Source organism: Haliotis rubra, unplaced genomic scaffold (genome assembly GCF_003918875.1).
Source record: "Haliotis rubra isolate DU_JTF1 unplaced genomic scaffold, ASM391887v1 Scf1204, whole genome shotgun sequence".
NCBI classification, from domain to species: domain Eukaryota; kingdom Metazoa; phylum Mollusca; class Gastropoda; order Lepetellida; family Haliotidae; genus Haliotis; species Haliotis rubra.
Window position 1 is genome coordinate 244,281 of NW_025765120.1, and position 14,910 is coordinate 259,190.

The 14,910-nt window shown below is 43.2% G+C and overlaps 2 protein-coding genes across 2 annotated transcripts; both read right to left on the reverse strand.

The window, feature by feature from the left end:
* Positions 1–2,342: 2,342 nt before the first annotated feature.
* On the reverse strand, positions 2,343–11,987 carry LOC124264156. The gene is made up of 2 exons (XM_046698895.1): positions 11,946–11,987; positions 2,343–3,351 (listed from the first exon to the last, which is right to left on the reverse strand). Exon 2 carries the CDS (start codon positions 3,343–3,345, stop codon positions 2,476–2,478), a length of 870 nt encoding a protein of 289 aa, XP_046554851.1. The 5' UTR covers positions 3,346–3,351; positions 11,946–11,987; the 3' UTR covers positions 2,343–2,475.
* Positions 11,988–12,142: 155 nt separating this feature from the next.
* Positions 12,143–12,576, reverse strand: LOC124264278 (E3 ubiquitin-protein ligase TRIM33-like; the record flags this gene model as incomplete). The annotated part of the gene is made up of 1 exon (XM_046699020.1): positions 12,143–12,576. A coding segment is annotated over one exon (434 nt), but the record flags the coding sequence as incomplete, so codon positions are not given.
* Positions 12,577–14,910: the final 2,334 nt, after the last annotated feature.

Here is a 14,910-nt window from a genome sequence, read left to right on the forward strand (position 1 = left end):
ACTAACCTATTCAAGTGCAAGAACTATATTTGATCGAAAAGTGGCACCTATACTACTATACGGCTCGGAAATATGGGGACATAAATATTCTGATGTAATCGAGAGGGTCCATACTATGTATTTCAAACGATTTCTGAAAATAGGAAAATGTGCTTCAAACAAAGCCACACTTGGGGAGCTTGGACGTCACCCCATCTACGTATTAACACAGATTCGTGTAATCAAGTTTTGGTTCAAGATACTCAGTATGAATGAACAACGCTATCCACTGCAGTGCTACAGAATGCTAAAAACATTTGATGATATGGGCAGAACAAACTGGGCATCCAATGTTAGAAACTTATTATTCAGAAACGGGTTTTCTCATGTCTGGTTAAACCAGGGCGTTGCTAACGTCCAGCTATTCATGTATACTTTCAAACAACGATTGAAGGATATCGCCTACCAAACTTGGCACAACGAAATCAACAGCTCCACTTTTTTCAGCCATTATTCACAGTTTAAACATGAACTTTGCCTGGAGTCCTACATAACAGAACTAAAATATAAACATCTGATCCGTGCACTTATCAAGTTTCGTATTTCGAATAACAACTTTAAAGTGAACATGTACAGACTTAATGAGGATGCCCCACGTACGAACTACTTGTGTTCATTCTGTGACGCCGCGGAAACAGAAACTGAGAATCACGTATTCTTCCGATGTGTCAAATATCAGCGGTACAGAGACAGTTACTTCAAACAATTACAAAATGTCTACAAAGGCCCACTCACTCTGCAGTCAATTTTGCAATCCAAAAACCCCCAAGTTATATACTGCACAGCACTATTTTTACATTATGTTTTTAAAGTAAGATCCCAATACTAATTATGACCACTGTTTCACGAAACTGCCATAGTTTGTGACTGTATTATAGGCCATGAGGCCGATATTACGAATAAACTTCTGTCTGTCGTGACAACATAGACAACTAGATAAACCTTGTTGTAGACAGACCAGAGGACACGCCCACAACACTATCAACTTATGTCTGTATGTTTCTAACAGAATCTCCTGACATGTAGCAGCACAACACCACCATATTCTGTCTGTATGTTTCTACCAGAATGTCATGACATGTAGCAGCACAACACTATCATCTTCTCTCTGTATGTTTCTACCAGAATGTCCTGACATGTACCAGCACAACACTATCATCATTTGTCTGTATGTTTCTACCAGAATGTCCTGACATGTAGCAGCACAACACTATCATCTTCTGTCTGTATGTTTCTACCAGAATGTCCTGACGTGTAGCAGCACAACACTATCATCTTCTGTCTGTATGTTTCTACCAGAATGTCCTGACATATAGCAGCACAACACTACCATCTTCTGTCTGTATGTTTCTACCAGAATGTCCTGACATGTACCAGCACAACACTATCATCATTTGTCTGTATGTTTCTGTACCAGAATGTAACACTACCATCTTCTGTCTGTATGTTTCTACCAGAATGTCCTGACATGTAGCAGCACAACACTACCATCTTCTGTCTGTATGTTTCTACCAGAATGTCCTGACATGTAGCAGCACAACACTACCATCTTCTGTCTGTATGTTTCTACCAGAATGTCCTGACATGTAGCAGCACAACACTACCATCTTCTGTCTGTATGTTTCTACCAGAATGTCCTGGCACAACACATCATCTTCTGTCTGTATGTTTCTACCAGAATGTCCTGACATGTAGGAGCACAACACTACCATCTTCTGTCTGTATGTTTCTACCAGAATGTCCTGACATGTAGCAGCACAACACTACCATCTTCTGTCTGTATGTTTCTACCAGAATGTCCTGACATGTAGCAGCACAACACTACCATCTTCTGTCTGTATGTTTCTACCAGAATGTCCTGACATGTAGCAGCACAACACTACCATCTTCTGTCTGTATGTTTCTACCAGAATGTCCTGACATGTAGCAGCACAACACTACCATCTTCTGTCTGTATGTTTCTACCAGAATGTCCTGACATGTAGCAGCACAACACTACCATCTTCTGTCTGTATGTTTCTACCAGAATGTCCTGACATGTAGCAGCACAACACTACCATCTTCTGTCTGTATGTTTCTACCAGAATGTCCTGACATGTAACAGCACAACACTACCATCTTCTGTCTGTATGTTTCTACCAGAATGTCCTGACATGTAGCAGCACAACACTACCATCTTCTGTCTGTATGTTTCTACCAGAATGTCCTGACATGTAGCAGCACAACACTACCATCTTCTGTCTGTATGTTTCTACCAGAATGTCCTGACATGTAGCAGCAGCTCATCAGTGTTTCTCTATTTACACGAGAACGTCTGTATGACACCCTCGTTAAGACAAACACGTAGCCACCCTCTCTCATCTATACACATTCCACGTGGATTCTGAATACAGTCCCTGGATGTCAGCAGATTTTGAACAAACTGTCCTGACTCAGTCAGATGGATGACTCTGTGCAGACTGTAAGTCTGTAACCAGGATGTCGCCTGTGCCGGTACTTGTGATACCCTGAGGACACTCCAGTGCTGTGTCTCCTGTAGGGCTGTAGCTGAACACCACATCTCCCTCGGGGGTCAGACACACGACACACTTGGTTCCCCATGTCAGACACCAGTATGTTACCTGTCCTCGTGGTACTGAGGAAGTCGGGATACTGTAAGATGTTGTTACCTTTGTGGAGTGGACTGATAGACCTCAGCACGTTTCCTGTCATATCCAGGATATCAACACAGGGAGGAGACCGGGAACCAGCTGCTAGTGTTGATGGAGTCAGGGACGTTATACCCATATACTGTTTGCTGGTAGTGATGGTTGTCAGTAACTCCAGGTCTGGTTTGACTTTTACTGTTACAATCTGTTCACTGGACGGGACAGTGACAGCCACCCGGTTGTGCGTCAACTTGGTCAGACTCAATGGGCCATCACTCAGACTGAGTTTACTGTGCTGTGTCTGGTTGTTCTTGACGTAGAAGGACTTCACACTGGTGTTGCTGTAATCTGTGACTACAACGGTGTCTGTGTCATTCACCACCAGCACTGTCACGTCAATGGGGATTGGTTTACTCCTATCGTCTGCTACTGTGATGTCAATGGTGTCTTGTAACACAGGAGTAGCCTTCAGGTCCAGCACACTCTCATACAGGACCTCTATCTCACCCAGCTGTAGATCGTCCAGTGCTTTACTCAGCTTGTCTGTGTCCTGTCTGAATGTGACACTGGCTATTCTTCCTCTCTCCTTCAGGTCAGCGTCTCCGACAGCACCCACATCACCGGCCTCACATCCCTGATACATCTCATACACATCCATGTCACACTCCGATTGTAGAGCCTGGTCTATCAGCTCCGTCTGATGTTGGTACATCTGTACTGACATCTCAGCTAACTTTACGTCTTCCTTCAATTGTCCGATGTGTTTATGTGAAATATCTTCCATTCGATCGAGTAGCTTCCTTTCTTTCTTCTTGGCCCGATCTATAACTTTCTGGCATGCGGACTGAATGTGTGACTTCATCAGTGAATAATGATCTCTCTCTCTCTGCTCCTGCAACTTTTGTTCCTTCACACGAAGTTTCGTCTCACCTTCCTTCTTTGTTAATGACTTCTTCATTTCTGTCAGCTCTGTTTTCATTGTCACCATCTGTGAGGTGATCGTGACAACGGCATCACATTTCCTGTGGTAAAGTATGCAACATTTCTGACACACGGCCTTCTTGCAGTCCTGACAGAGAAATTCTAGCGACTCCTGTTGGTGCTCCTTGCACATGACCTTTCGCTTTCCCTTTCCCTTGACCTCTCCAGACAGGTCAGTGACGTCATGGTTTCGAAATGATGGGATGCGGTTGTGAGCTCCAGTACATTTCTCACAGAGTGCATCATCACAGACGGAGCACCAAGCAACAGCCACAGTTGTCTCCCCATGTTCTTGGCAGTAGGTACAATTGGTCGTATCTGTAAACACATCACATTTGCAAAATAACATCTCGCCTACTTGAAACACTTACACATGTTTATCTCTCATTGTATCTTTATAGCACAGGAAACACTAGTAACAAACATTGACCAACTCAGTAAGACCCTACTGACACATTTCTGAGACGATCACTTATTGAATTCTGTGGAGCACCCAGCGACACATAAGCTGGCCACTTTATATGGTACACCTGCAGTCCATCTGTGGGCGTTGCTTTATACATGGGAGTCTCAGTACAATGGTTAAGGAGTCATGTCAACTGGGATGGTCGGGAGAGAACAGAACAGAACAGGACTCCTGGGATGCGGTGTCGGGACAGGTAAATGGGAGGGTCGGGATGGGTTGGGCAACCGGGTGAATGAGACCCCTGGGGTGTGTGGGACAGGTGAATGGGGTGATGATGGGATGGGGACAGGGGAATGGGAGTGCTGGGGTGGGTGGGACAGGTGAATGGGACTGCTGGGGTGGGTAGGACAGGTGAATGGGACAGGTGAATGGGGTGGGTGGACAGGTGAATGGGGTGACAGGTGAATTGGACAGGGTGACATGATTGTGGATGGGACAGGGAATGGAGGTGGGGGGTGGGGTGGGACAGGTGCAATGGCATTGCTAGGGTGGATGGGACAGGTGAATGGGAGTGTTGGGGTGGGTGGGACAGGTGTGGACCGGGGTGGGGGTGAAGGTGACTACTTGGATGCATTAGTGGTGATCCATGGGACTGCTAGGATGGATGGGACAGGTGAATGGGACTGCTAGGGTGGGTGGGACAGGTGAATGATTGGGAGACCGATCTGGGGTGGGTGGGACAGGTGAATGGGATGCTGGGGTGAGTGGGACAGGTGATTGGGGGACGGGGTGGTGGGACAGGTGAATGGGATGCAGGAGTGGGACAGGTGAATGGGACTGTTGGGGTGGGTGGGACAGGTGAATGGGAGTGGGACAGGTGGGACAGGTGAATGGGAGAGTCTGGGGTGGGTGGGACAGGTGAATGGGAGTGTTGGGGTGGGTGGGACAGGTGAATGGGACTACTGGGGTGGGTGGGACAGGTGGATGGGAGTGTTGGGGTGGATGGGACAGGTGAATGGAATAGTCGGGGGTGGGTGGGACAGGTGAATGGGAGTGTTGGGGTGGGTGGGATAGGTGAATGGGAGGGTTGGGGTGGGTGGGACAGGTGAATGGTACTGCTGTTCTGGGTGGGGTGGATGGGACAGGTGAATGGGAGTGTTGGGGGGTGGGTGTGACAGGTGAATGACATTGCTGGGGTGGGTGGGACAGGTGAATGGGAGTGCTGGGTGGGTAGGAATGACAAGGTCGGGACAGGTGAATGGGAGTGCTGGGGTGGGTGTGACAGGTGAGTTGGAGGGTGGGTGGGACAGGTGGGAGCGTTGCGGTGGGACAGGTGAATGGGAGTGCTGGGGTGGGTGGGACAGGTGAATGGGAGTGCTGGGGTGGCTGGGACAGGTGAATGGGAGTGCTGGGGTGGGTGGAACAGACGATGGCATTGCTAGGGTGGATAGGACAGGTAAATGGGAGTGCCAGGATGGGACAGGTGAATGAGAGTGCTGGGTAGGATGGGACAGGTGAGTGGGAGCGTTGGGATTGGTGGAACAGGTGAATGGCAATGCTGGGATGGGTGGGACAGATGAATGGGAGAGTTGGGGTGGGTGGAACAGGTGAATGGCAATGCTGGGGTGGGTGGGACATTCTTCTGCCACTAACCTACTGACATAGACCACTAGACTCGTTTTATTTGCAGCAAATGTTATTTGGTTACTTTTGCACACTTGGCCAACGATTTAGGAATTCCTCTCCGGAAATGGAAAACAGACGGGCAGACATGGTGATCGCTATATCTCACTGTTTCTCAAACAGGAATATACATATATCTCTTTGGTAGAGGGTATAAAGTTGTAGCTACCTTTGGATCCAGGGCCAAACGAGTCCAAGAGTCCCTGGATGAGAAAGATAGGTTTGACGTCATCCGCCCACTCCTCCACTGGTCTCTCAGGGGCGGACACTTTCGTCATCTTTCTGCAGAATGGACACAGGAGGGACTTGGCACTGATGGCTTCTGGTCTGGTTTTGGTGTAGTTGACGATACATTTCCGACAGAAGGTGTGATTACACACAAGTGTACAGGGCTTGTCAAACACCTCTGTACATATTGTACAGGACAAGAAATGGTCCGTCAGCTTCTGAGAGGTTGCCATCTGAAACCAGGTAAATAATGTCTACACTCTTGACATCTATCTAACATTGTCCAACTGCAGGTGATTCAGAACCTCTGTACAGACAGGTGACTGTAAAGTTTAACTCACTCACTCACTGTCTCAATGTACCTCAGGTGATGTTGATGCCGCAGTGTGTACATATCACGTTTTACAGATTGGTCAGATAGTCAAGTATGCAATTAAAGCTTATGGCATATATAAACGCTTCCAATAGTGTCTTTGGTATATGTAACCATCTTTGGTTCTGTGGAATTACGATTTGCACACACGAATCAGTCAAGGATATTGTGTGTAATGAATCGTCGGGTGTTGTCAATGGATGTGAATAGCCAATATCAATGGTAAAAAAGTTCCATCAAACTTTGTGGCAGACTAATTCTGAGATCTAATAATGAGATCAAGAGTAAAAGAGTATTTGCAGCCCCACACGGCCATGTGTTGATCGACCTAGAAGTCGTTAGATATGGACAGCCATAGCATGTGATATCAAATCTCCGGGACTTCAGGGACCACATGCACGAAGCCATCTTAGCCCTACGACTATCTTATGTCTATACTGAAGCAAGGGTGTTACGACCGCTGTAGCGCTAAGATCGCTTTACATGCAAATTAAATGACCCAGCAAAAGGGGCACGGGTTGCCCAGCCGTCTGAGGTGCGGGGATTGTTCTTCAACACCAAGTATATTATCCTAAATATTATAGTTCCTAAATATAACATAGTTATACTTGATAGAGGAACAGTAAAAACAGAAAAAGACCATTTTCCCACAAGAAGAGTGTCCGTTACAACTGGCGAGAAATTGGTACAAATCCTGAATACACGCTGCGCTCTTACAGTTGGTTTACTTGCTATGACACAATAAAGCCATATAAAGCAAAATTCCCCCTTGTGAAATGGTCAATATGATGATTATGATTTTCTTGAAGTATCAGTGGAGCACAACAGCTGACTGAATACCTCCTGTGTCATTCCGTGTTGATCACGTGTGCTCATTACCATAACGAAAGTAGACAACATGCACTTCCTTGTTGTGTACACTATCTACATGTACGATGTATGTAGGGCACAGGCAACACACTGGAGATTGTGGCGGCTGTAGACCACGACAGGAGACTAATACACACACACTGCTGGCATAAACAACACCTAATTATCATTGTTGACATAAACTACACCTAATTATCGACTCACTTTACTCGTTAAGATCTGACTCGTCAAGATCTGACGGAATACAACAAACAATATTCGACTTTGGACTGAGGCCTTGGACAGGGCGTAAATAGTTATAAATATACTGAATACTTGATACATCAGATAACCAGAAACAGTGTGCTTGTGTTTCCATCAATACCAGGACCAACCATCCAGTATTTGATACATTATGATGTATAGCAACTTACCGCACTGTCCACCTTCACACTTCACAACCGCCACTTGCCGTGTGGGCGTCACCAGCGGTGTAGAGGGTAAATGTACACCCGCGACAAAGTATTACCTGTCAGGACAGGTAAAGATGATCTTGTGCGATATCTACACTTCGTAGCAAAGGGGAAGGACCAGCAAAATGGTTGGGCGCTGACAAACCTAAAGTACTGTCGGAAATAGAAAACAACTGTTTTAGGCTGTTACTCTATATCCCTAAAATTTACTCAATTGCAAATAGCATATGTGGAAATAACCCACATCGGCCTAACAGGGCGTTCAGTGGGATGCATAATTGGATATCCAGAAAAAGCATGTCAAAGCTTAGAAAAAATAGGAACAGCTGCTGAAAACAATAGATCAGACTAAAGATGGCAATTAGGTCGCTCAGCCTCGGGTGTTGTTTTAATTAATCTCCATCTTTAGTGTCTTGGGTGGCTAAGATATGGGTGTCTAAGTTTTGGAAGATAACCTGAAATGCATGTGCTGCCTACAGGCACAAGGGGTCATCTCAAAGAAGATTTTATATTTTTCATGTGTGTTGAATATGTTTCATCTATTGATTACGTGTCTTTCTTTCATAAAGTTTATGTTGAGATGTGTAAAAGAGTATGATACCCATAGAAAAGATTAAATCAGCTATCGTATTAAATGTCGCAAAATATATAGGTGGCATGACCATCCGAAGATCGACAGGACTGGATGTTATTTGTAAATTGTTATGACATGCCGTTTACTTTCCCAGCTTAATTCCCCTAAAGGATTATCATATCTTAGCTGATATCTCTATCCCCCAGCCCGATCCCAATCACCGTCTGCGACACCCGTCCTGGTTTTGCTTTTGAGACGACCCCTCCTATCTCTTCCTTTTTATAATGATAGTGAGATTTCATGGTAGCTACATCCTTAATAGTTTCAATATCAAAGTTATAATTTTTTACGTCAGCTATCGTTTATTATGAAGCTAAGTTTAATTTCAAAATGGGCATATAAAAAGTGTCCTTTGTAATACAATATCATCGCACACTAATTTGCATGTGGTCTGTTCCAAATAAGTCAGTTTGTTTGAGAAGACAAGTTAAAATTGATATTGAAGGTGTCACCGTAAACGTTACTGTTGCTGAATATTCCAGATGTCATTCCGTGGAGTGTAGTAGTGTTTTGGTTTACCTGACTGCTGTTAGGCCTACATTCAAACCATTTTGGAAGTGACATGCGTTGTTGGTGAGAGACAGCTTTAGACGAATTGTCGACAGGAACAAGAGAGTTTTCTTTACTACCAGTAAGGATACCAGACATGTGTTTCTGCATTGGAAGGGAAGCAACAGCATAGTCATTGAGACTGTTCACAGTTTTGTGCCCTGACAACTGACATATTGTCGTCGGTTCTACACCGGAATGAAGCAGCTGTGTACACATGGACTTTCGAGCACTGTAAGTTGTGATTTTGCCGACCAAACCGGCACGGGAATCCATGTTTTTCACGAGGCCACCGAGTGTGTTGATGCCAAGAAGACCGATTTGAAACCATAGACCATCAGACTTTCTCTTGTGATTGATCGCTAGGTAAAATGGTCCATCGGGAGCTAACATGCTTTTCGGCCGTTGTTTGGCAAATGATTTGTACACTGGGAGGATACATGTTTCATTTCCGGGGAATATTTTAGGATTGAACATGCGATGGTGAGTGGAATTTCCGTCCCTTGTTTCAGTCTCCCTTTCCCAAAGCTCGAGATACTCCTGGCCATCAGAATCTGTTTTAAGCTGAACGTCACCCCATTTTCATTTTCTGCTTTCATCCCGCCCACGCAATCGAAACATTTTAGTAAAATAGTACCATAAAAATTGACAGAGGTGAATGACTCCTAAATTCGCCCTTTTCCCACAACCGTTCCTCATCTTCCACTGACAGAGACTCGGATTTATTTGGCCGATTCCTCTTACCTGTTTGTTTTAGTTCATTTTGTTTTTGGCTTCAAGAACTTTTCTACTGGCACGGAATTCCGCATCTCGCACAATGTTAGAGGGGTCATCGTTGTCAGGAAGGTGGCGATCAATGGCGCGATGGTAGGAGGTTAATGTGTCAGGTTCGTAGGGTTCACCATTGTCCTTCTCCAGAGAAAGAATGTAGGATCCAATAAGAACATCAAGTTCTTGAGGAGGGAGAGTCAGCATGTCTTGTTTCACATTGTTTTCCAATAAAAAATGGTTGAATTTAGAAACAAGACTGTTTGTTTTCTGTACCGTGGTGACACTTTTCTTGGTCTTGATGTATGCCTTAAGATCTTTGATGTTTTTTGTTACGAGAGGCACTGGTGATTATTCCAAAGTAATAATAGAGTATTCCAGTTCAAACGTACCAAAATTCTCGTCCAATAACATGTCAAATAAGTCTTGATGGATAGTACCATCGATGTCATTGTTGCCGACATTTTAACAACAAGCAGACGATGTATGTCATGTGAAAAAAAGACAAGCACATTTTTTTCTTTCAATCTTTTAATGTAATCAACAAGTACGATATTGTTTTACGTTTCTAAATTAATGATATACAACCTAAAAATCATATTATTATATTCAATTGACACACCTCTCGTTAGCTGGGTACGGAAAATCCCGGAAAGTGCCAAGCTTTGGAGAAAGAGGTTCAATACGGAATCTGGAGTGCAGTACGGAATTTGACCACGTCATCCGTATTGCACCCCTGTATTACTATCCTAAGTTTACATGGGTATGTAATAAAAAAGTAGAATACGGGTTGACTTGAAATCAGTGTTGAAGATAAGCATAAGTGGCATAAATACTCACAACATTTAAAATTGATTTCCTCGAGTGGCATACAGAAGCTGATATGATGAACAGGTAAGATGTTTTAAAGAAAGACTATTGCAGTGGGTGCGACGTTCGGTGTAGATGCTAACACCGTTATCAAGCAGGTGATACACAACATTATGAACAAGGAGAATATATACATGAAAGATGTTTGAGCCAACCGGTTTCACCATGTTGTGCTGTAGTACATGGGTCTAATGTTTACTGCAAGACTTGGAGTTCAGTTAATCTTCTGTCAGGGACACATATGTCAGACATATCGTTTATACAATTATATGCTGATATCTCGTGTATTGGAGATATCCATATACCTGAGGTATCCCAAATATATCTTTTCATCTTTATGGTTTCTTGTGTATACTCAACATCATACTGTCTCGGCTTTTAAAGATCCTTCCCTGATCTGAGAGTGTGATTACATGTATGCCAAGTCAGACACATACACTTGACTGTGGTTACAAGTGAACACCTTGATAGGACCCTCAGTTCTGAGACAAACATACATGTAACCATATGGGTCTACACAGACACCCGCAGGACACGTAATACCGCCCTCTTTTGTCAGTATGTTTCTGACAAACTGTTCTGACTCAGTCAGATGAATGACTCTGTGTAGACTGCAGTCTGTAACCAGGATGTCGCCTGTGCCGGTACTTGTGATACCCTGAGGACACTCCAGTGCTGTGTCTCCTGTAGGGCTGTAGCTGAATACCACATCTCCCTCGGGGGTCAGACACACGACACACTTAGTTCCACAGTCAGACACCAAGATGTTACCTGTCCTGGTACTGAGGAAGTCGGGATACTGTAAGATGTTGTTACCTTTGTGGCGTGGACTGATAGACCTCAGCACGTTTCCTGTCATATCCAGGATATCAACACAGGGAGGAGAGTGGGAACCGGCTGCTAGTGTTGATTGAGGCAGGGACGTTATACCCCAATACTGTTTGCTGGTAGTGATGGTTGACTGCAGTACCAGGTGAGGGTTCACTTCAACTATTACAATCTGGTTCCTGATCGGGACAGTGACAGCCACCCGGTTGTGTGTCAACTTGGTCAGACTCAATGGGCCACCACTCAGACTGAGTTTACTGTGCTGTGTCTGGTTGTTCTTGACGTAGAAGGACTTCACACTGGTGTTGCTGAAATCTGTGGCTACAACGCAGTCTGTGTTATTCACCACCAGCTGTGTCACGTCAATGGGGTTTGGTTTACCCCTATCGTCTGCTACTCTGATCTCAATGGTGTCTTGTAACACAGGAGTAGCCTTTAGGTCCAGCACACACTCATACAGGACCTCTATCTCACCCAGCTCTAGATCGTCCAGTGCTTTACTCAGCTTGTCTGTGTCCTGTCTGAATGTGACACTGACTATTCTTCCTCTCTCCTTCAGGTCAGCGTCTCCGACAGCCTCACATCCATGATACATCTTATACACATCCATGTCAAACTCAGATTGTAGAGCCTGGTCTTTCAGCTCCGTTTGTTGTTGGTACATTTTTACTGACATCTCACCTGACTTTATGTCTGCTTTCAGTTGTCCGATGTGTTTATGTGAAATATTTTCCATCCGATCGAGTAGCTTCCATTCTTTTTTCTTGGCCCGATCTATAACTTTCTGGCATGCGGACTGAATATGTGACTTCATCAGTGAATAATGATCTCTCTCTCTCTCTGCTCCTGCAACCTTTGTTTCGTCACACGAAGTTTAGTCTCACCTTCCTTGTTTGATAATGATTTCTTCATTTCTGTCAGCTCTGTTTTCATTATCACCATCTGTGAGGGGATCGTGACAACGGCATCACATTTCCTGTGGTAAAGTATGCAACATTTCTGACACACGGCCTTCTTGCAGTCCTGACAGAGAAATTCTAGCGACTCCTGTTTGTGCACCTTGCACATGGTCTTTCGCTTTCCCTTGACTTCTACAGACAGGTCAGTGACGTCATGGTGACGAAATGATGGGGTGCAGTTGTGAGCTCCATAACATTTCTCACAGAGTGCATCATCACAGACGGAGCACCAAGTAACAGCCACAGTTGTCTCCCCATGTTCTTGGCAGTAGATACAGTAAGTCGTATCTGTAAAGACATCACATTTGCAAAGTAACATCTCACGTACTTTGAAGAAGAAAACAAGCTTTATTGTATTTTAGGCATCTGGCCCACATACAGAGTAAACAAAATATACAGTATAGCTCATAGTCTGTCATACAGACCCTGAAGCAAATATATCCAAGAAAGCCCACGCAAGTCTAGAAAATGTGGCAAGTCTAGATTTCCACAGCTTCAGGCTGAAAATGAAGAAAGTCTCAGGGCTCCTTTTCATTATATTTTATTTTTTTATTATGAGCTCTTCCTCTGTAAAATATTGTCATTTCAGAGACTTGTTGTTAGTCTATATTGCTCACACAATCAAATCTTACATGTAACCTTACATCAATCTGGATATACAATATCTTTCAATGCGTTATTTCTTAAGCGTGTTTCATGTTTTAAACATAATGACAGGTGTAATACATCGGTATCATTTCTAGAGACCAAAGAAGAAGAGAACGCAATTTCTTGTTGTTTAATTAAGTACTTTTTGGCATATTAAGAATTCTCAGGTTATCAAGAGTAGGACATGTAAGAACTGAGTGGATTTCATTCTCTATACCTCTTTTACATAAGATACAAATCATTTCCTTTTTATCAATCCTTATTTTCTTACCTTGATTGATCATTAAGTCTGACAAATCCAATCTGAATCAAACAACTAAGTCACGTAACGTTCCAGACGTGAGTACGAAAAGGTATTTTAAACGATCTGTAAGATTCAAATGTTGTACTTTCGTTTATATTCGATTTCAGATATTGAAAAAAAATATTTATGGAGCGTTCCCTGAATTTATTTAAAAATATATGAACATTACCAATTGTCTGGGACAACCAGACAATGACATAACCGTATGAGAGTAAAAGGGTTCGAAGCCCATGTTACCTTACCTACCTAAGTGTAGGAGCATATTGTAGGTTATTTTCGGTAGACGTTGTTCATGCATGTCTAAAATGTGTAACCAGAATTTACGGCATCTGTTTTGTTAAGTGGATATCTACCACATTCACCATAATCCATAGAATTCGAAGTAGAGGGCGCCACCCTAAGATATATTTACATGCAAAAAAGGTGGGGGGTTTTCAATCGTATTTTCAGGAATCCCCATACTTCTGAACCGTACATTAAAAAATGGTTGTATTTGAGAATCTAACTGTTTAAAAAAGACATTTGGGGGGAATATTTCCAAGTTTAGAACAAATGTGGATTTCTTGAAGCTCTTTTTGCGAGGAAATGCCAAACCAGGATATGCGTGAAATTGTAAGCATTGACAGGCTTTCTTTGAAAACTCGGCCCACCCCTCCTATAAACTACAATTTTATATTTGACAAATTTACCGATATTTCCATTCATTGCTATATTTTTTCCCCAAAATTCAGTTGAGTTTGTGGTTCAAGAACAGGGTCTGATACTAATATTACATCATCAGGAAAGAGAAGTATTAGAAGTTCTGCTAATTTAGGTAACATTTGTACTCCATGTTTACCACAATTAAGAATTTTAAAGTACAATTCTTTGATGAAAGCATCAAGGACTAAGCATGCATCCCTGACGCATCCCATTAGGACAAGCAAACACGTCTGAGAGGTCATATCCACAACGAACACATGATTTAACATTTGCATACATAGCATTCAAGGTGGAATACATTTTACCTCTCAGGCCAACTTTTGTGATACATTGCCACAATTTAGAACAATCAACTAAGTCAAATGCTTTTTAAAAATCTACAAAGGCTACATATAGTTTATGTTTTATTTACTATTACCCGTTTTTTTAATTATTGCATATAAAGTAACCATGTTATCAGTAAGTGTATAGTTCTCTCGGAAACCAGTCTGGCATTCTGGTAGTGTGTCGTGCATATTTGCCCAAAGCGAAATTCTGTTCTCAAGGAGTCACTCATCAGTGATATAGTTGTCTGGACTTTTTGAGTCCTCCTTATTGACTTCTTGAGGAACGGGATTATAACAGAGGACGCCCAGGAATGTGGGAAAATACCTTCATCAAAGATTTTGTTAAAATGTTTCTAATGAATGACAGAATTTCAGGCCTCGAACATTTCCACATTTCAGCTAAGATATTATCAAGGCCTTGTGCCATTCGTAATTTCAAGTGGTTAATAGCTTCACCTTTCTCACTATCACTTATGGCTGATTCCATTAACAATTCGTCCACATCATCATAGGGTGCACTGAGCATATTATCATTAACATCAACGTTTACATTGGGAACGCCATACGTTTCTTCAATTGAAAATAATAATGTGAAACGCGTAAACCACTGTTGTTTTTAAACACATCTTGGACGTAGTTCGA

Bases quoted from the DNA above. Each gene is read 5' to 3' on its own strand.
- LOC124264156 (XM_046698895.1), bottom strand. From the start codon at position 3,345: ATGGATGTGTATGAGATGTATCAGGGATGTGAGGCCGGTGATGTGGGT.